Here is a 22,696-nt window from a genome sequence, read left to right as displayed (position 1 = left end):
TAGATCAAAGATGACTGAGGTTTCAAGCTTTAGACACTGGGGGGTCACTTACTCCACTTTAGATGGCCATTGTTAATGTAGCTGCATTGTGTTTGGGTTTCCAAAGAGAAATATTCTCTTGTTCAACTGTTGAGGTCAGAGAGATGATTAGCCATTACCCATTCCTTCACATACATCTCTTAGTGCCATGTGACACATGCGCTGTCTCTTCAAGACATTTAGCAAGTGGCTTTTAAAAGTGCCACCACAGGCTTTTGGTGGCCTCAAGCTTGCGTGCACGCGCGCAGCTGCCATCTGTCTTTCCTCCAGTTACACAGCTCTCGCTTCTTCCCCTCCCCCACCACAAATCGCTTTTCGCTCACTGCGCTTGATCGCGATCAGTTTCACTTTCGCGGCCATGTCACTTTCATGGCCACGCGGCTAATGCTTGTTTGCTACATCGATGAAAAACACCTATTGACAAATCGAAGAAAAACTTTCTGAGTGTCAGGCTTCCTTCTTATGTCATGGTTCTTACGTCTAATTATCTTCTTTCTCAAAACCCACGTACACAAGCAGTGAGGGACATAGGGCGATACAAATGCAATTTTTTTTTTTAAAAGGTAAGCTGTTTTTGCGAGGGAGAGTCTCACTCCAATATCGACACGGGAGACCCCTAAAGTATGGGTAAAACTGTGCGAGATACTAAAGATCAGCAGGACTTCAACTGTTCGGTGTCATATTCACTTCTGGTTTCGCACTTCCCTGTAAGTTTTCCCATTGGTTTACCCAGCTGCCGCATCACGCCTCTCGGTCACGTAATTGAAATTCCATGCCACCTTCTCCAGCCTACATCCTGTGTGAGTTGTCTGGCCAGACTTATAGCTTCAGCTTCCATGCTCATGTTTTTTACGGACCCTTTTTCCACTCTAGATCCTGTGGGCGGGAATAACAGGGCTTGCGTCAGTGTGACGACATTCGTGAGTGCACCACCTACAAAAACTTTGTTTCTCAAGGCTGCTTTTACGGGGCTATATCCGGGGCCCCAAAATATATTTCTGCAGTGCAACATTTTTTTTTTAATGTGGAAGAGCAGAGCTGTTAGCCACGGGGCAGCATAAAATAAGTATCCAGTGCAGCATTTCTTTCTTTCAAAATTTGTAGTTTTATATAGCGCTAAATCAGCCGAAGCACATTGCATCGTCCTACATGAGCACTTGTTACATTACTTTTGAGGTAGACCCCCACCGCAGGCAGGAAAGAAAACAAGCATTGGCCTAGCCAATAGGTCTCGCTTTTAGCCATGCAACAGTTGATGTTCTTGCACCAAGGATGTTGTGCTGCATAACTAAATACTTATAAGGTCCCAAAAGCGAGTCCTATTGGCTATGCCAATGCTTGTTACAGAATGTAGCGAAGAAAAGGGAACTCGCCTCATACTGAGTGAATGTTGGAATGTGCAATGTAGCGGGTTGGTAGAGCTATTTAAAACTCATCCAGAGCCTATTTGGGCGATGTTTTGTTATCTCGTGTCCTTGTTAGCCTCTAGAGAGCTCAAAATAGATTGCTATAAACATTACTTCCCTGCCATTGTAGACCTGTTTCAGTCAATGAGGTTACACGTTTTCATTTTCATAGTTTTCTCCATCTTCCTCTTCCTAGTGTAGATCCGGCATCACAGTGGCATTTGAATCTTTATTGCTTATGCATACGTTTATTGAGCTCTAGACGAGCATTTAAAGGCACTACTGCAAGATCGTTTTATGCATTTTTAAGCCTTACAACATTAAAGGAATTCAGGCTCCTCAGAGACTTCATTCTACCAGTGAGCATTGATAACCTTTCAGAGGCATGTCCATAGCTGATATATTTGTAGGACAGCTACATAAGCTACTCTGCCTGTGTTTTGCACGCATTACTCTTAACCTGCATCATCTAGGAAAGATGTTGCTTTGGGCCTACACATTTCATTTGAATCCTGGCTGGGTCTATTCTGTCCACACCCATCACTTTGTTTGTATTGCTGGAAAGGGCTTAGTGGTCACATGCATTTGAGTGGGAATCAGTACGACAGTGCGAGAGATATCAGTTTCTGAGAAAATCTGGAAAATAGGTAACTAAGGGATTAAAGGGTTGATTATTCATAACCGAGTCTGAAAAAACGAGTTTTAATTCCCTTGATGTATATATGTTGTATATACTGTAAAGCAAATGTATAAATGCAAGAATTATTCAAAGGATTTGTGCTGTTTTTTTCAGATGGATATGACGGAGGAGAGTTACCTTGATTTGTTTCCTTTAGAAACCGTTGTATACCTCACGCCAGACTCCGAGCACGGTAAGAGGGTTGTTTGTATAATTAAGAAGGAGGGTGTTTCCTGTTAATTTGTGGCTGATGGAAGCAGTGGGGATGGTTTTGCTTTGATCAGCCATACAGGGACTGCCATAAGAAGCGAATATATCACCATTATTTTCTTGATTTTACACTGTACACGTGATATAGCATGGGTATGTGATAGCTTAGCTAGAGGCTTCATTTTATCAAAGAATGTGGAAGATGTTTGGCTAAAGCATTAAGGTGCCATTTAGTCATAGTGGAGCCTGCATAGGTGGGTCTTCAGTCCCTTGGAAAACCTGAGGTAGTCTCCTGATCTTAAATATGAGAAGTGATATTATCTGGGTTTATTATGTGATATGGCTGTGGGGCCTTATAGTGGAATACACTTGCAAAACCTTTATTAGGTCCAGTCAGTCTCGTTTGACCAATTTTAAAATCAACCTTGGTAGCTATGGCTTTCGAGTAACAAAGCTGGAACAAAATACCTTAGTGTAAAGCATTTAACAGTATCAAACAATTAAATAGGAAAGCCACCCAACACGAAAGAAACACAACACTAATTTTTAAAAATAGAGTGTATTTCAATGAATTGGTAGAGTTCAAGATGAGCAAAATTGACTGGAATGTTCAGAGAATATGATTTTTCAAAGATGATATCACTTTTAATTCCAACTGCAAACAAGCAGTGGTCAAATAAAAGTTTTTTAACTTTTCAAAAGTTTGTGAATAATAATTTGACCCATCCAGCCCTGCTTGGGTGACCAAATCTGACAGGATGGAGGTTTAGGGGCCAATGGGGTAGTTTTGGATTGTTTTCTGACTTTTAGAGTGTTTTTCAGTCCAATTCCAGCCTTTACAGCACTACCAGGCACTACCAGGCACGACCCGCGCAGGGAAGAGCGGGGGGCAAGGGAGGTGGGGGGGAGGGGGATTCGCCATACGACGACAAAGGAAATTTAAGCTACCCCCATCGTCGTATGCCGAATTCCCAACGCCGCCCGCCCCATTGCTCTTACCTACGTGGGTCCCGCCTGAGCTCTACCTCCAAGGACAATAATGGAGTAGTCCTGATGCTGGGGATGCGGAATGAAAAGATGCTTGAGGATGGTCTAGTTGTGATGCGGTCGACGGAGGTGCCTTCGTGGCAGTTCCTCGGTCCACAGGGTATGTGGAGCGACTTTGCTCACAAAGGTTGGGGTCCCACGAAGTCCACTTTCCGGGGGTTGAAGGTGAGCATCAACTAGGCTATTGGTCTCCGGATACAGTGATTGGTGCAAAATCCTTTAGTGGGGGCTAGAGTCCCTCTGGAGTGACCAATCCGTACTTTAACGGCACTGCTGGGTCCGGTCGACTCGAGTGCAACTTTTTGGCTGTCGAAGATCATCCCTAGAGATTCTCTGCGGCAGCTAGCAGTGAATCTTCTCTGGTGGCTAGCACTTTGCTGGTTTGGGCTTCTTCAGCTCTTTTGTCCATGGAGCTGGTTCCAGAAGATCAGCAGTCTGATTTTGTGAGTCACTGCTTTGATCTGAGCTGGGGATCTATTTTTCCCTGAGCTAGGAGCCACCCACCCAGTCCAACTTCACTAGCCCAAAGTGCAGAAGGTGCATTTAAGCGGACGGTGCAGCCTTTTTTTGTGGTATTCCAAGGCAGCACTCTTTTTTGGTCCACCTTTCAAATCCAGCGTGATCTGAGAGCCAGGGTTCCAGGGGGGACCTTTTTAAACCGCTAAAGTGCCTTGAGGGGATCATGCAGTAATTCGCCAATGGGCTACCAGGTCTCATCCCTTTGGGTGATGGCTTTCCGGGGATGCGTGGCTTCGGGCATCCCAGGGTACACCATTCTGGTCACTCTGGAGATGTTGGACCCTTCCTTGGATGTAAGGACCTTGGTAGCCCAGGATGCACTAGGTGGCCATGAACAGATATTTTCTTGAAGGAGCTGCATGCCTGAGGGAGTGTGGGGGTGGTGGGCATTTTCTGGGGAGTTTGGGAAGAGGGTGAGGGAGAGGGGGGAATGGGGTGGTGGGTGGTGTAATAATTTGTCTTTAGAATTTGCTTCCATTTATATTGAATCCTCTTTACAGGTGGCATTCGCACGAGGAATGCCACTGGGTTGTTTACTATAGGAGGCACTCTGGGACAATCATGCGCAACCAGACCCGGGGAGGGGAGGCGGTCCAGCGAGAAGACATACCTGTTGCCTAGCCAACGGGAGGTTCGAGACTGAAGAGGGAAGGAGGACCTTTCCAAATGAGTGAGGGGGTACACCTGTACTGGACTTTAATTGAATTGCTTGATCATTTGTTGTGCCCTTCGGGCAGTTTTTCCCTATGATGTCACATTGAAAACTCAATAAAAATCTGTTTACAAAAAAAGGAGCTTGGTAGCCCACCTTAGAGGTATGGCTACCTGGAGGCTACACGCCCATGGGAAAACCGTTTGGGCACTGGTTTTCCATCTCTGTCCCTGTCTGCAGCTTGTCTGCCATTACAATGGGCAGCCACTTGGAAGTGTTATCACCATTTGCCCATCAAAGGCGGCTTCAACTTATAGCTCGCCTTTTGGGCTAACACCCTGAGTGGCTTCCTTCGAGGTGCAGGCTGTATTTGATCCTAGGTCTGGGAGTCGTTCACACAACTTCCAGGGCGGACAGAAATCTGTCTGGGGTGGTTGCACCAGTGTAGTAGTCTCACACTGGCTGGAGCACAGAGTAGCAACTTTCTAAAAGTTGCTTAACTTGAAAAGTGACATTAAATGCAACCTGGCCATTAGGTCGAGTTTAGTGCCATGATTAATTTTGTACCTCACTGTGCCTAGTTAGGTAGTCCCATTCAGAACTTAGCAAGGCTGGGATGCCAGCTGGTAAACCTTTATTAGCCAATGAGGCTAATAACCTTTCCCTAGCAAAATGACAATTCAGGGGTATTGCTGTTAAGACATATTCGTTTTTTGTCCTACTTAACATTATACAACTCCCTGCCATAGGCCTCTATGGGCTTTCCTTAGGGGAGGCTTACGTATAAGGTTAAGGAAAGGGGTGGCTTTGCCATTGGGTTATGGCAAAGCCAAACTAGCTATCTGACACTGCCTTTCCAGTCTGCTGTGGCAGGCTGGAAGATATTTTGTACTTTGACACACTCGGGTGGCACAACCAGTGCTGCAGCCCTGGATGGACATTCTGACTTGCATACTCTAGATTCCCTGGGTACCATATACTAGAGACTTATAAGTAAGTTCAGTACTTGCCGATTGGGAATAAGCAATTCGACATACACTTTGTAATGTAAAAATACTGCGACTGAGTTCTGGGTAGCAGACCTCAGTGCACTCTCAGAGTTGAAAAACCAACAGCGTTGGTCCAAAAAAAACATACAAAAAGAGGCATTTCCTTACAGGGAGGATGTTTGCATGGGACTTAAACATTATGGGCTCTGCCTTTAAATCTGTCAAATTGGGCAGGTTGGGTTGTTGATTTTTATAGGGAGCGCTTGCCTTTGGTTCGCGCTAAAATAAAACAGAAAGGTATGCTGGGGAGATTGCATTGTGGTGATGAAAAGAGGCACACACCTCCCTGCTTCTTTTGATAAGAAACTAATAGAGAATCAGCCTGTTTTCCATACTCTTCACACAACAGAAACTGGAATTGCACACATATCACCACTGTACAAGAATTGCCTCAGTCCCATCCTCATGCTTCTAGACCTGTATCTGCCTTAGACACTGTCAATCATCCTACTCTACTATCCTCTCAAAATACGCTGGGCATCTGTGGCCTAGCACACCAGCGGCTCTCATCATCCAGATCCCTCTTTATCTGTTGCGTTGGACTCCAAAACACCTTTACCCACTTCATTGTCCTAGTCCTCAAAGCTCTGTCTTTGGTCCTCTGCTTTTCTTATTGTGTGCCACAGAGCAGTGACATTACCTCATTTGGGTTCTCATTATGTCGAAGGCATCCATATGTTCTTTTTTCTTACATTTAGAGACCTTTTCTATCTGGACATTGACAATTGATGTTTTTTTTGTTCGTGATTATTGAGGTCCTTCACTTTCTTTTCTTATCTTCAGCACATTCTCCTTCCCTCCCCTCAATACATGAAGGTTGCTTCTTCGTCTCCAAAAATTGGGTTTCTCTTCAGCCATTCAGGAAAATGTAATTCTTCCTAACAAATAAAACCTGCACTGCACAGTATCACTCACTCACCATGTGCAACATTCTGCCTCAGCCAACACATAAATTAATTTACTAAACGTCAGTAAAGTAAACTCCTGTACTTTACTACCAAGCCCTAAACTTTGTAACCAGAATTTAGTACATTCGTAATAGGCATTCTCTCACCTCATCTCACCATCACCAAGTTGCTTTCATCACCAAGCTCAGCTGTCTGTTCTCCATGCACGGATAAGGAACTTTAACGACTTCCTCATCTATTGCTATGAGTAGAAGACCTGAAGTGATTTGCCAAACAGCTGCACAGCCGAGACCGAACACTTAAAGGCAGGCTGGGTTGGCTACAGTTATGTGCAGTTTGACAGCCGCCAGTTCTGCCGTTCTAGTGCTTACACACCGCTTGTGTTGTGCGCCGCCAATAATATATAGAGCCTCCTTGATCATACTCATACCACGTGCGAGAGAGTGCCTGCAGCTATGCGGGAGCAGCCGTCGTGGCTCAGCTGCGGCCTTTACAGTGGTAGTGTTCACTCTGACATGTACATTAGTGTCAAGGTACTTACCTTCGTTGACTTTGACACACTTATGTTTTAAATCTCAATTTCCTGGCTGCTTGGCCCCCAAGAGTTAATTGCCACCTCTGCGCTGAGTTAAATAATTACAGGAGGACGCCGTTGTTCGACCTGTCACCTCTTGACCTCGACATTTGCTGCCTACTAAGCCCTTGTCGTGGGGGGTTCCTGGGGGTTGTGTCTGATCACAGCATGAGTCTGAGAGGAGGTGGATGTCGTGACCCGACAGCATAGCGCTAGGACCCTGTGGGTCCTGGAGGACGGGGACAGGTCACCGGACACCACATCCGGTCAAGGGGTCGGGGAACAGCAGAATGACCAGGGCGAGTGACCAGGGCAGACGTGCCGAGTATCTGCTGTACACAAAGAAAATAAAGATCTAAACCACTGACCTGCGTGGCGTGCCTGATATAACCACGGCGTTCTGCTGACCATTACAACTGGCGACGAAGAGGGCAAAGGATTGACGCGTGGATCGACGAGGATTTCACTGACTATCACCGGGAAGTAGCGAGGAGCCCCTCTTAGCCCAGAAATTGCAAAAGACTGAAGAAAGGAGAAGCAGCGACACTGGAGCCCACCCCGACCGCCACCGAGGAAAGATCCAGCTGATCGCGGTAAGCGCTAAGAGCAAGCACGCGAATTCAAAACAGTGGCGCGAGCTCTCGCGAGAGTCCCGGCGGCCATTTTAAGGTCAGGCGGCTGGGCCAATCAGAGGCAAGAATAAGACAGGCGGCCTTTTTGAGGTCAGGCAAGTGAGATTTCGATCGTAAAGTCTCACGGGAGCGGGATTTCGATCGCGAAATCTCGCAAGAACAATGGTAGCCATTTTGGAAATAAGACAAGTGAGCAGAAAAGCATAGAAGACAGCAGAGCAGCCATTTTAAGGACAGGCTAAGCAGAAAACAATGCAAACATAAAGGAAAAGAGGCGAGAAAGAAGAGACAAAGATCCCAAAGATAGGGACAAATACCTCAAACAAGAAATAATATATGGAAAATAAAGAATAAAGGAAAACAAAAGGAAAACAGACAAAGATCCCAAAAGTAGGGACAAAGACCAGAAAAGTGGAAATAATAAAAAGGAAATAAAGAATAAAGGAAAACAAAAGGAAAACAGAAACAAAGCATAGATAAAAAGAAAAAAAAATGGCTGAGGCAAGAGCAAGCGCACAGTATCGGAGACCACTCCCATTTAGCGTATCGGAGCCACAGGCGGGAATAAGATGGGAAAAGTGGGTCACTAAGTTTGGGAGGTACGTGGAAGCCACAGATGTGGTAGAAGCAAAACAACTAGGACTGTTCCTAAACCTGGTGGGAGATGAGGTAGATGACCTTTTAGTAACACTACCAGCAAGTGAAACAGGCACATACCAAGGACTGATCAAGTGTCTCACGAACAAATTTGACCCCAAAGAAATGTTGACTTTGAAAGATACAGTTTCAACATAGCATTTCAACAGCCCGATGAGTCACTAGATGATTTCACAACTAGGCTAAGAAAACTAGTCGCCCATTGTGAGTTTGAGAAATATGACAATGAGCAGGACATCCGCCTAAGAATAATAGAAGGATGTCGAGACACTGACTTTCGCACAAGAATACTAAAAGAGCCGACCACACTAGAAAAGATCTTGGAACTGGCCAGAGCAGAAGCAAGAGCGATGGCACATTCAAGACAAATGGAACAACGGGTTGAACAAGCTCACAGAATAACAGACAATGGTCGATCAGGACAATGGAAGAAGGGGTCAAATGGACAACTGACAAAAAAACAAGGTACACAATGCTACAGATGCGGGCTGGAATTTCCACACCGAGGTGCATGCCCAGCATTCGGTCAAACATGCCGAAAATGCAATAGAAGCAATCATTTTGCCAGCATGTGCCAAGGCATGCAGTTCAAAAATTAAAGAGGTAGACCAGGGAGAACACGAATGACGACAAACCGGTACGCACGGCACATGGAAACAACAACAAGGAGCTCTTCGCTAGAGTCAGGAGAAGAAGAAGCAGTAGAAAAAGTAGAGCGGTTATACCTCATGTCCATAGCTGAAGCAACAAATAAAGAAAGCGTATGGCTGGTAGACAAGAAGACAATAGAGAAAACAGATTTCGTGACCCTAGATGTAGCCTCACCAACCAGACTTTGTACAAGACAGTGGTGCCACGTGCAACATAATGTGTGCCACGGAATATGAGAAAATGAAGAGGAAACCACCCCTACAACCATCCAGAGTAAAAGTGTTCACCTGGGGTGCGAAAAGACCAGTAACAAACCTGGGAAAGTTTACAGACACTTTGACATAATAGAACAGAATGATCACGGAGGAGATTCACGTGCTAAGAGGGGACATCCCAGCACCATGTTTACTAAGCAACGCCACTGCAGAGATAATGGGTCTATTGGAAATGACATGTCAGACAAAGGAAACATCCTCAGCGAGTATCCGAAGTTAACAAAAGGACTAGGAAAACTGAAAGGGCGGCAGATCACACTGCACATCAACGAAGCAGTCAGGCCTGTTGCTCAGCATCATATACGTGTACTGATACACCTACAACCGCAAGTGGAAGAAGAAATAAAGTCATTACTGGATCAAGACATCATTGAGCTGGCTGAAGGACCAACACCATGGATATCACCGATAGTAGCCGTACCCAAGAAGGACACCTCACAGATCAGAATATGTGTCGACATGAGGATCCCGAACACAGCCATCGAAAGAGAACGACATCCCGGTCCGCATTTGGATGACATGATCAGCTGCCTGACAGGAACGAGACGATTCTCCAAGCTGGACCTGTGCAAGGGGTACCATCAGTTAGAACTTGACCCACAGTCAAGATACATAACGGCATTCTCGACATACCTAGGTCTGTTCCGTAACAAGAGGTTGAGTTTCGGAATCTCCTCAGTAGCTGAAATTTTCCAAGAGACAATCAGGCAAATAATTAGACCAATCAAGAACAGTCTCAACTATAGTGACGACGTTTTAGTGTTCGGGAAGTCTGATGAGGAGCACGACAAGGCACTGAGAGAAGTCTGTTCAAAACTAGAGGAAGTCGGACTAACATGGAATGAAAAAAAATGTGAACTAGGATGGGAAGAATTGGTGTTTTTCGGGCACATCTTCTCGAGAAAAGGAATGAGGCCAGATCACAGCAAGGTGGATACCCTGGAAAAGGCAAAGCAGCCCAGTGATGTAGCTGAAGTACGATCCTTTCTCGGTCTTGCCAGCTATTGTGCGCGGTACATAAAAGACTTCGCGACAGTGAGTACGCCACTGCGAGAGTTGACGAAGCAGGGACAACCGTTTGTATGGACCACAGAATGCAGCAAGGCTTTCGAAGAGATAAGGGCGTCAGTGACAGCTGTAGATCACCTGGCGTACTTTGACCCGAGTCTATGCACAGAACTGACTGTGGATGCCAGCCCAGTGGGTTTGAGCGCAATACTGGCACAACACAAACAAGGAAAGGAATCACCAAGATGTGTCGTGGCCTATGGGAGCAAAAGTTTGTCGGACATTGAGAGAGCATACTCTCAACCGGAAAAAGAGAGTCTGGCAGTTGTGTGGGCCTGTGAGCACTACCACATGTTTATCTATCAAAAACGTGGTGAGACAACAAAGATGGAGACACATAAATAATAACAGTGCCACATAAAAAGAGGTAATCAAAGAAGAACTACTAGTGTTCAAAAAGATAAATGAAGAGCTATCAGAAACAGAAAATGGTATCCTGATGAGAGGAGCACGGATAGTGATACCCTACAGGCTGAGAAAGCGAACAGTTGAACTGGCACATGAGTCTCACCGAGGCATTGTGGCCACAAAAAAGATGCTGAGGGAAAAGGTGTGGTTCCCAGGACTTGATGGCATGCTAGAAGAAGCAATAACACGATGCCATGTCTGTCAAGTGACGGGACCATCATCAAAGCCAGTACCACTACAAATGTCGGAACTGCCAAAAGCAGTATGGACAGAGCTAGCGGCGGATTTCTATGGACCTCTAGAGACTGGAAACTACTTACTGGTTGTCATTGACGAATTCTCAAGGTTCCCGATAGTGAGGCAGGTGTCGTCGACATCAACAAATGCCACTCTACCTGTGCTGGATGACATATTCGCAGCCTGGGGCTCCCCACAAACATTATAGACGGACAACGGCCCGCCGTTCTCAGGAGAAGAATTTCGCTGTTTCATGGATTACCTTGGGATAAAACATCGGAAAATAACACCCCTGTGGCCACAGGCCAATGGGATGGCAGAACGCTTCATGGGGACCATCAAGAAAGCCATCCAAAGAGCAAAGTTGACACAGATATCGACTGGGCAGGCAATGTGCCAGGTGCTGAGGGACTACCGGAATACCCCTCACAGCTCCACAGGTCGGTGCCCGGTTGAACTGGTACTAGGACGTTCGAGCAAAACAAGACTACCACAAATGGAAGCAAAACCAAGTGCAGACAGAAAGGAAATTGCAATAAGAGATCAGGAAGCAAAAAGAAAGATGAAAGCATATGCGGATCAGCGGAGACTTGCAGCTGAACCAAAACTGAACGAAGGTGACCTGGTGGTGGTGCGACAGAAACAACAACGTAAGTGCGACAGCCCATTCTCCAGAGAACCACTGACGGTGACGAACGTGAAAGGATCAATGATCACGACAGCCTCTGCCCAACAACGAATTACAAGGAATAGCGCACACTTCAAGGAGCTGAAGACGGAGGAAGAAGAAATAGCAGCGCCATCAGCAGCAGCCACAAAGGAGGAAGACAAAGAACAAAGAAATGACGGAGAGACAAGAACAAGAAGAATATGTAGGAAACCGCAGAGACTAATTGAAGAGATGTAGATCGACAAGTCTCTCTCTCTCTCTCTCTCTCTCTCTCTCTCTCTCTCTCTCTCTCTCTCTCTCTCTTTTTCCTCTCCACTACTCCATCTCTAAGTGAGTAGGATCAGTAAGGATCGACAGTATTGTGAAAGTACATAATGAACATTTGTTTGTAACAAAGGGGGAGATGTCGTGACCCGACAGCATAGCGCTAGGACCCTGTGGGTCCTGGAGGACGGGGACAGGTCACCGGACACCACATCCGGTCAAGGGGGCGGGGAACAGCAGAGTGACCAGGGCAGACGTGCCGAGTATCTGCTGTACACAAAGAAAATAAAGATCTAAACCACTGACCTGCGTGGCGTGCCTGATATGACCACGGCGTTCTGCTGACCATTACAGTGGTGAGTGTCTTTAAAAGGCACAAGCATGGTTCTCGAAATACAGGGGTGCCACGCCACTTTGCAGCTTGTCTCACTGTTGTCACTACATAAAATGTATCCCGATTCCCAGCAGCTGCCTTCAGCCAAGGCGGTTGACAGACTCCAAGAGGCTATGGGAACCAAGGCTAGCAGTCTCTCTTCCCCATTTTTTGGGGTGGTATTTAGTGGAGTTTAATTGTGTTGCATCCTGTTGAATTTTGTGGCATGATGTGGAATTCTGTAGTGTGGACTGGGTGTATGTGGTGTATTGTGTAATTGTGTCGTGCAGAAGTATGTGGTTTGGTGTCAAATTATGTGGTGTGGATTGGAAATGTGTGGAGTTGAATTGTGTGACGTGGACACGTGTGGATAATTTTGCCTTTTTGGTGATGAAAAAACACAAACAGGCAGGAGCTAAGCCACAGATCTGTGTCTTAGGGTGGTAAAAAAAATAATCTAGGTTCAAACGGTTGAAGACCATAATCATACAGGGATTAATGTATCGGTCTGTAATATCCCTTATAGAAACTCACTGGCGTACATGTCAGATCTCAACAGGGTATACTGTTAACTTTTTCTTCATGTAAAAATGCCTATTGCCCTGCATACATAAAATATGCTGGATTGCTCCTTAAAATCATTGGCAACAGTTAATACCTGATTAATGAAGGAGCCTTGCGTCAAACTTTAAAAAACAACCGACCCAGAAAACACATACTTAGTCTGAAATTATCATGCCACAGTCTGAAATTATCATGCCATGCACAAACATGTCTAAGTGCCAGAAACACCTTACAGAGGTGCTGCTGACAGCTTGCCCTCATTGATCCATTATTATATGCTGACCAGTCCAAATACGGGAAGAAATAAAGCCTTTCACCTTGACCTGCCTCAGCGTGCATGCTTAAGAATGCTTGTGGCACGTAAAGCCATGCTAGAATGACGTGCCGTGTAGTGTGAAAATGCCTCATACAGTGCTTATAACTCGCACAACAGAGAAATTGAGACTTGAATATCACTTTCTGTGCTCAACTTATATCCAGGTTCCACATGCAAGATTAAATGACTTGTGCCAAGGTGCATTATTCGTAAAACCACACGAACCAGCTGGTCGGAAAACAGACACTAAATTTACAGATGTGCATGCCACACAAGAAACAAAAGTTGGTTACATAGCCTTACCGAGGTACTGCTATTAGCTTGATGCTGGAATCAGCAGCAGTGCCACATTACTAATGCACAGTGTGTAGTGTGAAAACTTGTGGGTGGGCCACGATTGAGAGCTCTGGAGTTCTGGCTGAACACAGTGTGAAATTCTCACAGTTATTGTTAATTTGTAATGAAGGGACTCAAAATACATACTTATCCAATCCTTGGCCTCTATGCAAAGAAGATTGCATTGGCCAGATGTGCCAATTGTAATTGTGATTATATGCGAAAGTGTATGAAGAAGGTACACATCAGTCAAAATATGTGTAGGGTGAAAGTGAAAGAAAAACAAGTGCGTACAGTGAAGTGGGGGTATTGGTGGACTGAAGCAGATGTGTGGAAGTACGTGCAGGACAAAGTTAAAAGAGAGTGCCGAAGAGGAAAGAGATGAAGTCTGAGAACTGCAGATTGGGTGTTTGAGAAAGATACCTGGAGAAAAAGAGCATACATGTCTAACAAAGAGACTTCAGAAGACAGGGGAGTGAAGAGGCGACCAAGCATGATCAAGACACTCCGAAGACCTTTCCCTTTCCACAGACCATAATAATGTATAATTAACAGTCCGCTTGAGAAGTTTAAATATCATTTATAAAATTATTTTAATTGTGTGGCCTTCCTATAAATCATGCCCAATGATGCCACTGCAAAAGGTGGGCTTTTCGCCAGAGTCAGCGACCGAGCGGGAGGCATACCAATCTTTCTTCAAACAAGTCAATTTTGAGGAAAGTTTTGACGTGGGAGAGGGCTATCCTGATGATTCTGGTACATGGATACATTTAAACCTTTCTTCATCGAAAAGGTTAGTTGGCAGGAGGCTAATTACACCAGACCAATGGATTTGCACACAGTACAAGGGAACAAACTAGAGTTTAATTTCCTCCCTCTTCAGCTAAGGCTTACCCAACCAATGGTATTCAGTGTTATAAAAAGAGATTTGATAACAGAGTAAACTTAAAAATTTCTTTACAAAGGTGTCGGGCAGAAAATGTCACTTCATTCTTAATATTGTCCCAGCATCCTCTTTTCGGTTCGGAAGGAGGGTGAAGGTTATCGTCGGATGATAAATAAAAAACTATTATGGGGAGGCAGAAAGGCCGGGTGCAGTTCTAGCCTCTATATTGACAAATAGGCGTGGGATGACTGGAGTGGCAGAAATACAAGCAGAGGGAGGAGAAATTCTGAAACATCCGGCTCATGTAGCCAATAGATTTAATCAGTATTATTCTGCATTATACAACACTAAGGCGACAGCAGGAGACAAGGGAATTCAAGACTATCTAGAGTATATTAAACTTTTATGGCTGACTGACGAACACAGAGAATACCTAATAAGGCCGCAAGACGCTAACAAAATAAGAGCTGTGTTCGAGGCATGTGGGCTGCTGAATTCATATCTGTGCATAGATCGCCGCCTAGTGTTGGGTCCGGATGATCGCACATTGTTGTCCTGGAAGAGTCTTCGAAGTATCACAATCTAGGTGGCTCCTCCCCTGGACTACAGTGCGCATGGGCATTGACTCCATCCTCAGATTGTTTTTTTCCGCAATTGGGTTCGGATGCATATTGGTTCACTCAAGTCGGAATCAATATAAAAGTTTCTTAAGGCCAAAAGGCCTTTAGTTTTTTCGTCGGTATAGTCTTGCGTTCAGTGCCCAGTTCTGTTCCAGCTCAGTTCCCGAGCCGGATATCCAGAAGAGCCGTGTGCTTTTCGACGCTGAAGGCCCGGTCGACGTCAGAGGCCTTATCGACGACCCAGTTCGAGGCATGTGGGCTGCTGAATTCATATCTTTGCATGGATCGCTGCCTAGTGTTGGGTCCGGATGATCGCACATTGTTGTCCTGGAAGAGTCTTCGAAGTATCACGAGATAGGTGGCTCCTCCCCTGGACTACAGTGCGCATGGGCATCGACTCCATCCTCAGATTGTTTTTTTCCGCCATTGGGTTCAGATGTATATTGGTTCCCTCTAGTCGGAATCGATAAAAACTTTCTTAAGGCCAAAAGGCCTTTAGTTTTCTTCGTCGGTATAGTCATGCGTTCGGTGCCTGATTCTTCCAGCTCAGTTCCGAGCCGGATTCCAGAGAACCGCGTGCTTTCGACGCGGAAGGCCCAGTCGACGCCACAGACCCTATCGACTGATCATCATGGAACGGAGCCCGTTCAAGAGATGTCCCGTGTGCAACTCCAAGTATCCCCACATCGACGTCCACCCGGTGCGCAACAAGTGTCTGTCGCCGGATCATAATGAAGCCAGTTGCATGGCTTGTTCCTGCTTCAGATCCAAGAAGACGCTTAAGCATCGACCCGCTGCGCGCCAGGAGGCCCAGCAGACTGCACCGGTGCCTGTGGACATCTTCGATGCCGGGGATGATGAGGGAGCTGACCGGGAAGTTGGTGCAAACCTGTCGAATCCCGCGTCGGAGGTCGACTATAACTACGACGCGGACGCTGAAATGTTCGAAGCAGAAGAAGTCGTCGACGAGGTAGGAGACGACGACGGGGCCTTTGGGGCTATGGAAGATAGCTCGAGCGAAGAGCTAACTCAAACTGACATTGGGACCGAAAAGCTTCATAAGGCTCAGGTCGAGGGATCGCCACTGGGCCTTACCCAAGATCTTACTATGGGTTCTACGGCCCCGCCTTCGGGCTCGGCTACGGACATTACTATTGAGCCGCACCCTGCAAAATCGAAACCGAAAGTAAAACCAACGGTCTCGACGCAAGCGAAAGCACTGGTGCCACCCTCGAAACCAAAAGTGCGCATTACTTTGGTCAGATCGAAGGCCTCGGAGCCGTCGGCACCGACGAAGCAGAAGGGTGTTGTCGATCCGAAGACACAGGTCAAGGGCGTTGAGACGAAGTCTGTCACGCCAAGGACAAAGGTCAAGGTGGTCGAGCCGAGTAAATCGGCGCTGAAGACGGTCGACACCAACAAGGGACTTGGTGATCCGAAGGTTCTCGAGACTCCGCGTCCCCAAGACAAGGCCAAGAGCGGCGCAACCCACGAGTCCACGTCTAGTGGTGCCTCGAAGGATCCCGTCAACTCGGCGCGGCCGTCCGCCGCTTTCTCCAAGCAGGTAGCGGACTCCCTAAAGCGCATCAAAGAGAAGGCCTCGACCGTCGGCTCGAAAGATCCTCCACCTTCGAAGCCGGTCGAGAAACCTCAAAAAGCGTCGACGCCCATTCACTTCACGTTGCCGCCGAAAGTGGCGCCGAAGGCTTTCACCCCTAGGATGAGCTCAGCGTGCCCGAGAAGGTGCCCTCGGTGCCGAAGTCGACGACAGTGGTCCCAACCTTAAAGCATCGACAATCTTCGTTGGAAGAACAACAAGAACACTTTATCGATGCCGAAACGAGCAGACTTTCCCTCCATTAATGGAAAATTGCCCCGGAACAGCCTATGGAGTCCTACAAAATTCCTTTGAAGAAAAAGAAGGATTCAACTTCAACTCCTGTTCTTGTGGAACCACTTTCTCCACATGGCCATGATGTCTCGCCCACTTACTCTGACGTGGACGCTGGGGAAGGTGATGATGATGACGAATACAGTTATCCAGTCTACACAGACCCTGAAGATACAAATGAACCCTGGGCAGCTGGTGCTGACCCAGAAGATCCTCACTCTGCCCCAGACACTCAACTCTATGCTGTAACAACGTCGCCTACGGAAGATTCAGTGGCGTTTAATGCCCTCATTGAAAGGGCGGCTAAAAATCATGACGTCCAGCTCCATGCTGACCCCATAGAAGTGGACTTTCTTTTTGACACCTTTTCCGTCTCAGAGAGAACTGTTAAGACTCTGCCTATGTTGAAGGGTGTCTTAAAACATGCTGCAGAAATCTTTAAAGAGCCTACCAGAGCCAGGGTGATATACCCTAGGATTGAGAAGAAGTATAAATCAGCACCTTCTGACCCTACTTACATCAAGGGACAGTTACCTTTGGACTCTCTTGTTGTCTCGAATGCCCGGAAGAAGGCTAACTCTCAAACAACGGGTGATGCTCCTCCCCCAGATAAAGAATCTAAGGTGTTTGAGGCATCAGGGAAAAGGATGGCAGCTCAAGCGGCCAATATCTGGCGCATTTCAAATACACAAGCACTTCTAGCGAGGTATGACAGGGCACACTATGACACACTGGAGACCCTGTTGCAGCACCTGCCAGACGAATACAAAGAGGCAGCTGAGATGCTTATCCAAGAGGGGAAGCTGATATCCAATGCTTCTATTAAATGCGCACTGGACGCGGCTGACACAGCGGCCAGAGCTGTCAACACTAGCGTCATGCTGAGACAACATGCCTGGCTCAGAATCTTAGGATTTAAGCCAGGGATACAGACCACCATTCTTAATCAGACAGTAAACCCTGATCATCTGTTTGGCCCAGAGGTGGACACCACCTTGGAAAAGATAAAGAAGGACACTGAAACCGCTAAGTCCATGGGGGCCTTGCAGTCCCAGCAATTCAGGGGTGGTTCCTTTCGTCGCTCAAGCACTGGAGGTGTTTCCAGAGGCCAGCTCTCCCAAACCACGCAGTACTATAAAGGCAACACGCAGTCCACATACACCAAACAAAGTCGGGGTGGATACAACTCCAGATCCTCTGCCACCAACAAACAGTGACGCCTTGTCACTGCCCCGTGACCACGCAACACCGGTCGGGGGGAGACTTCAACAGTTCCTGCCAGTCTGGAAGTCCATCACCACAGACAGGTAGGTCACTCAGCTTATCCAGTACGGTTATTGTCTGGAGTTAACATCCACTCCACCCAACATACCCCCAAGACACCGTCCTATGTCCGCCGAGCATTTGCACTTACTGCAGCAGGAGGTACTCATCATGCTGCAAAAAGGGGCAACCGAGCTCGTGCCTGCGGAAGAAAGAGGTACAGGAGTGTACTCACTGTACTTCTTAATCCCAAAAAAGGACGGGTCCCTCAGACCCATACTGGACCTCAGACCCCTCAATCAGTACATTCTGTTGGAGCACTTTCACATGCTAACACTGCAGCAAGTCCTGCCGTTGCTCAGTCAGGGAGATTTTCTCGCAACATTAGATCTGAAGGATGCGTATTTTCATATTCCGCTGCACCCGTCACACAGAAAATACCTCAGGTTCACCATCCAAAATCAACATTACCAGTTCAAAGTTCTACCTTTTGGAGTCACCGAGGCACCCAGGGTGTTTACAAAGTGCCTAGCGACAGTGGCGGCACACCCACGGAGACAGAACATTCACGTCTACCCTTATCTGGACGACTGGCTAATCCAAGCAAAGTCGGCCCAGCAGTGTGCTGCCCACATGTCCCACACCATTCACCTTCTTCACGATCTGGGATTCTCACTGAATTACCCAAAGTCCCACCTGCAACCCGCCCATATACGGCAGTATCTGGGTGCTACGATAAACACTCTGGCAGCCAAAGCACAGCCATATTCAGTGAGGGTCAGCAGCATTCAATCGCTGATACAGAAATTCAGACCTCAACACTCGCTTCCAGCACGAGTGTTCATGCAGTTGATAGGCATGATGGCCTCCTGCATCTTCATAGTCCCGCACGCGAGACTACATATGCGTCCGCTTCAGGAGTGCTTAGCACGTCAGTGGACTCAGGCTCATGGACAGTTGAAAGACCTAGTGTTGGTAACCGGTCGTGCATACAGCTCTCTGCATTGGTGGAATCCACAAAACCTTTGCAAGGGACGACCGTTCCAGGAGCCTGTGCCACAGATCATTCTGACGACGGACGCATCCCTCCAGGGTTGGGGAGCTCATGTACTCCATTACACTGTGCAGGGACTATGGACGGCACAGCAGAGGAAGATGCTCATCAACGTTCTAGAACTGATGGCTATCTTCATGGTGATGAAAGCATTCAAAGTACATCTGTGCAACAAGGTCGATCCAGACGGACAACATGACGGCCAAGTACTACATCCAGAAGCAGGGAGGTACACACTCTCCACAGTTGTCTCATCTGGCTCAGAGCATGTGGAAGTGGGCCATTCAAAGGAATATCTTCCTCATGGCGGAACACCTCCCGGGCAAGGACAATCAGATGGCGGACCTGCTCAGCAGGTACAGCCACCAAATGCACGAGTGGGAGATACATCCATCAGTACTCCACCCGTACTTCCAAAGGTGGGGTCATCCAGAGATAGACCTGTTCGCCACAAAGGAAAACGCCAAATGCCGAAGCTTTGCCGCCGGTTCCCACACTCACAGTCGCAGGGCAATGCGATATGGATGAACTGGTCAGGCAAATTTGCGTATGCTTTTCCCCCAGCACCTCTAATACCGCTGGTGGTACGCAAGCTGAAGCAACACTCGATGACTCTCATCCTAGTTGCTCCAACGTGGGCACACCAACCATGGTACACCACGTTTCTGGAACTATCCGTGGTACCGCATCAAAGGCTGCGCCTCACACCCAAGCTTTTGACGCAGAGCCATGGCGACATTCAGCATCCAGATCTGCAACAGCTCAACCTGGCGATCTGGCTCCTGAGGTCTTAGAGTTTGGCTACCTCAGCTTAACTCCTGACTGTATGGACATAATCAGGGAGGCAAGGAAGCCCACCACCAGAGCATGCTATGCAGCGAAATGGAAGCGGTTTGTCATTTATTGCGCAGACCACAACATCAACCCGCTAGATGCTTCTATTCGAAACATCATTTGTTATCTCTTACATCTATACAAATGTAATCTGGCCTATGCTTCCATTCGTATACATTTATCCGCAATGGCGGCTTATCTCCAAAACAGGCAGCACCTCTCCCTTTTCAGAGTGCCTGCCATCAAAGCCTTTCTGGAAGGACTCAAACGAGGCATTCCTCCACGGACCCCACCAGCTCCCGAATGGAACCTAAATGTGGTCCTCACGAGACTGATGGGTCCCCCTTTCGAACCACTGCATTCATGCGAGATTCAGTTCTTGACATGGAAAGTGGCTTTCCTGATAGCGATTACGTCACTACGACGAGTTAGTAAACTCCACGCACTAACTATCCAAGAGCCATTTATACAGATTCATTCCAACAGGGTGGTGCTTCGCACTAACCCTAAGTTCCTTCCTAAGGTGGTTTCTCAGTTCCATATCAACCAGACTATAGAACTACCTGTGTTCTTCCAAAATCCTGAGTCGGTTGCGGAGAGAATGCTCCACACGCTTGACGTTAAAAGAGCCTTAATGTACTACATTGATAGGACCAAAGATTTTCGGAAGACGAAGCAACTATTTGTTGCCTTTTCGCCACAACACAAAGGCAACCCCATTTCCAAGGCTGGTATAGCCAGGTGAATCGTTAAGTGTGTTCAGATCTGCTATCAGAAAGCCAAGCGCACTCTTAACGATTCCCCCGCGGGCCCACTCCACTCGGAAGTTGGGAGCCTCCATGGCTTTCCTTGGAAATATTCCTTTAGAAGACATATGTTGAGCAGCCACATGGTCTACCACACACACATTTACAAAACACTACTGTGTGGATGTGCACTCCAGACAGCAGGCAGCTGTAGGGCAGGCTGTTCTTAAAACACTTTTCCAAACTGCTGCAGCTGGCACAGGCGGCCGCCGCTAATGGAGGGACTGCTATGTATTCTATGCACAGATATGAATTCAGCAGCCCACATCCCTCGAACCGAATATGCTACTTACCAGTATGCATTTGTTCTTGGCATGTAGGGCTGCTGACATTCATTTCGCCAGCCCTCCTCCCCGGCGCCTGTAGCGGCTGCAGCACTCACAAATACTTCTAGCATGGTCATCAATCACAGAGTTTCACTCCATCTTTGCCACAATGGCTAAAAACAATCTGAGGATGGAGTCGATGCCCATGCGCACTGTAGTCCAGGGGAGGAGCCACCTATCTCGTGATACTTCGAAGACTCTCCAGGACAACAATGTACGATCATCCGGACCCAACACTAGGCGGCGATCTATGCACAGATATGAATGTCAGCAACCCTACATGCCAAGAACAGATGCATACTGGTAAGTAGCATATTCGGTTAACAACGATGAAAGTGGGAAAAGCCCCAGAAATAGACAGACTGACTGTTTCTTTTTACAAAAAGTTTAAAGAACAACTTATACCACACTTAATAACGCTATTCGAATAAATGTGCGAGGACTGACAGATGCCCCCCTCCATGAGGGAAGCCTTAATACTAACAATTCTGAAGCCTGGGAAGCCCCCTAGCGAGTGCTCATCGTACAGGCCACTCTCGCTCCTAAATGTAGATACAAAGATATATGCCAAAATTCTGGCAAACCACGTGGCCCCATTGGTGCCACTGCTGGTGGGGCCAGAGCAGGCGGGATTCTCCCCTGGTCTGCCCGTCTGCGCCCGTCCGCGCCAAGCACGCGCGGCACGCCGGGGGTTTATCTTTTCTTTCTGCATCACTGTATGCCCTCATCCGTCGGTTTGATAGGATGATTGTTTATTCCAGTGCCTCGCTTCATGCCATCAGAGATACTCTCCCACGCTGCTCTGCCACATCTCACCATCCGTTATGTGGCCCGTGTCAGTGTGCCTGTAATAGATGGGCGTTGGACCGGCCTGTAGGTATTCGCGAGCTCGCCACCTCCCCCGCCCTACGAGCTCTTCCCGGTGTCTTTTCTGTGCCTGGTAGCCTGGGATCTGGTCTTCGATTTTTAAATCTTAACACCAGATCGCTAGTAAAACACCATCAGTCTGTGGCAGATCTTATTCTGGATGAGACACCTGATCTGCTGGCTTTAACTGAAACCTGGCTGCAAGACACTGATGATGCTATAGTCAATCTTGCCTGTCCTCCGGGCTATCTATGTTTTAGATCTAATCGCCATTCCAGAGGCGGAGGTATTGCCCTATTTATCAAATCCGCTTTCACATGTACCTGGACGGCCCTGCAGATTGCTGGATGCGAGAGTGCGCTGTTTAAGGTTACCATCAGCCCCCAGTTCTCGCTGTCAGGGATGGTTGTTTACCGCCCCCCAGGCAGCGATGTAGCTTTTAGAGGTGCTTTTCCGGAGGCTGTGAGCCTATTGGCTAGTGGTTGCGCTAATTTCTCGATCTTAGGCGACCTAAACCTCCACTTCGATAGGTTAGAGTCTCTGGCTATTGGTGGTTTTCTGGCTGACTTGGAGGCCCTACAGCTGATCCAGCTTGTCTCTCAGCCCACACACGTG

General features: G+C 47.3%; 1 protein-coding gene across 1 annotated transcript in view; it reads left to right on the top strand.

Annotated features, from left to right (window-relative positions):
- Window positions 1–22,696, top strand: part of TRMT10B (tRNA methyltransferase 10B) — a 313,279-nt gene that overhangs the window by 177,625 nt on the left and 112,958 nt on the right. Inside the window, exon 5 of the mRNA XM_086963206.1 lies at window positions 2,239–2,317. Within this exon, the coding sequence (XP_086819332.1) occupies window positions 2,239–2,317 (79 nt within the window). The remainder of the gene's footprint in view (window positions 1–2,238; window positions 2,318–22,696) is intronic.

The sequence above is a fragment of the Lissotriton vulgaris genome, chromosome 3_1, assembly GCF_964263255.1.
Source record: "Lissotriton vulgaris chromosome 3_1, aLisVul1.2, whole genome shotgun sequence".
Classification (NCBI taxonomy): Eukaryota; Metazoa; Chordata; class Amphibia; order Caudata; family Salamandridae; genus Lissotriton; species Lissotriton vulgaris.
Note: the sequence above shows the minus strand (reverse complement) of the source record. Positions and strands in the feature narration are given on the sequence as shown.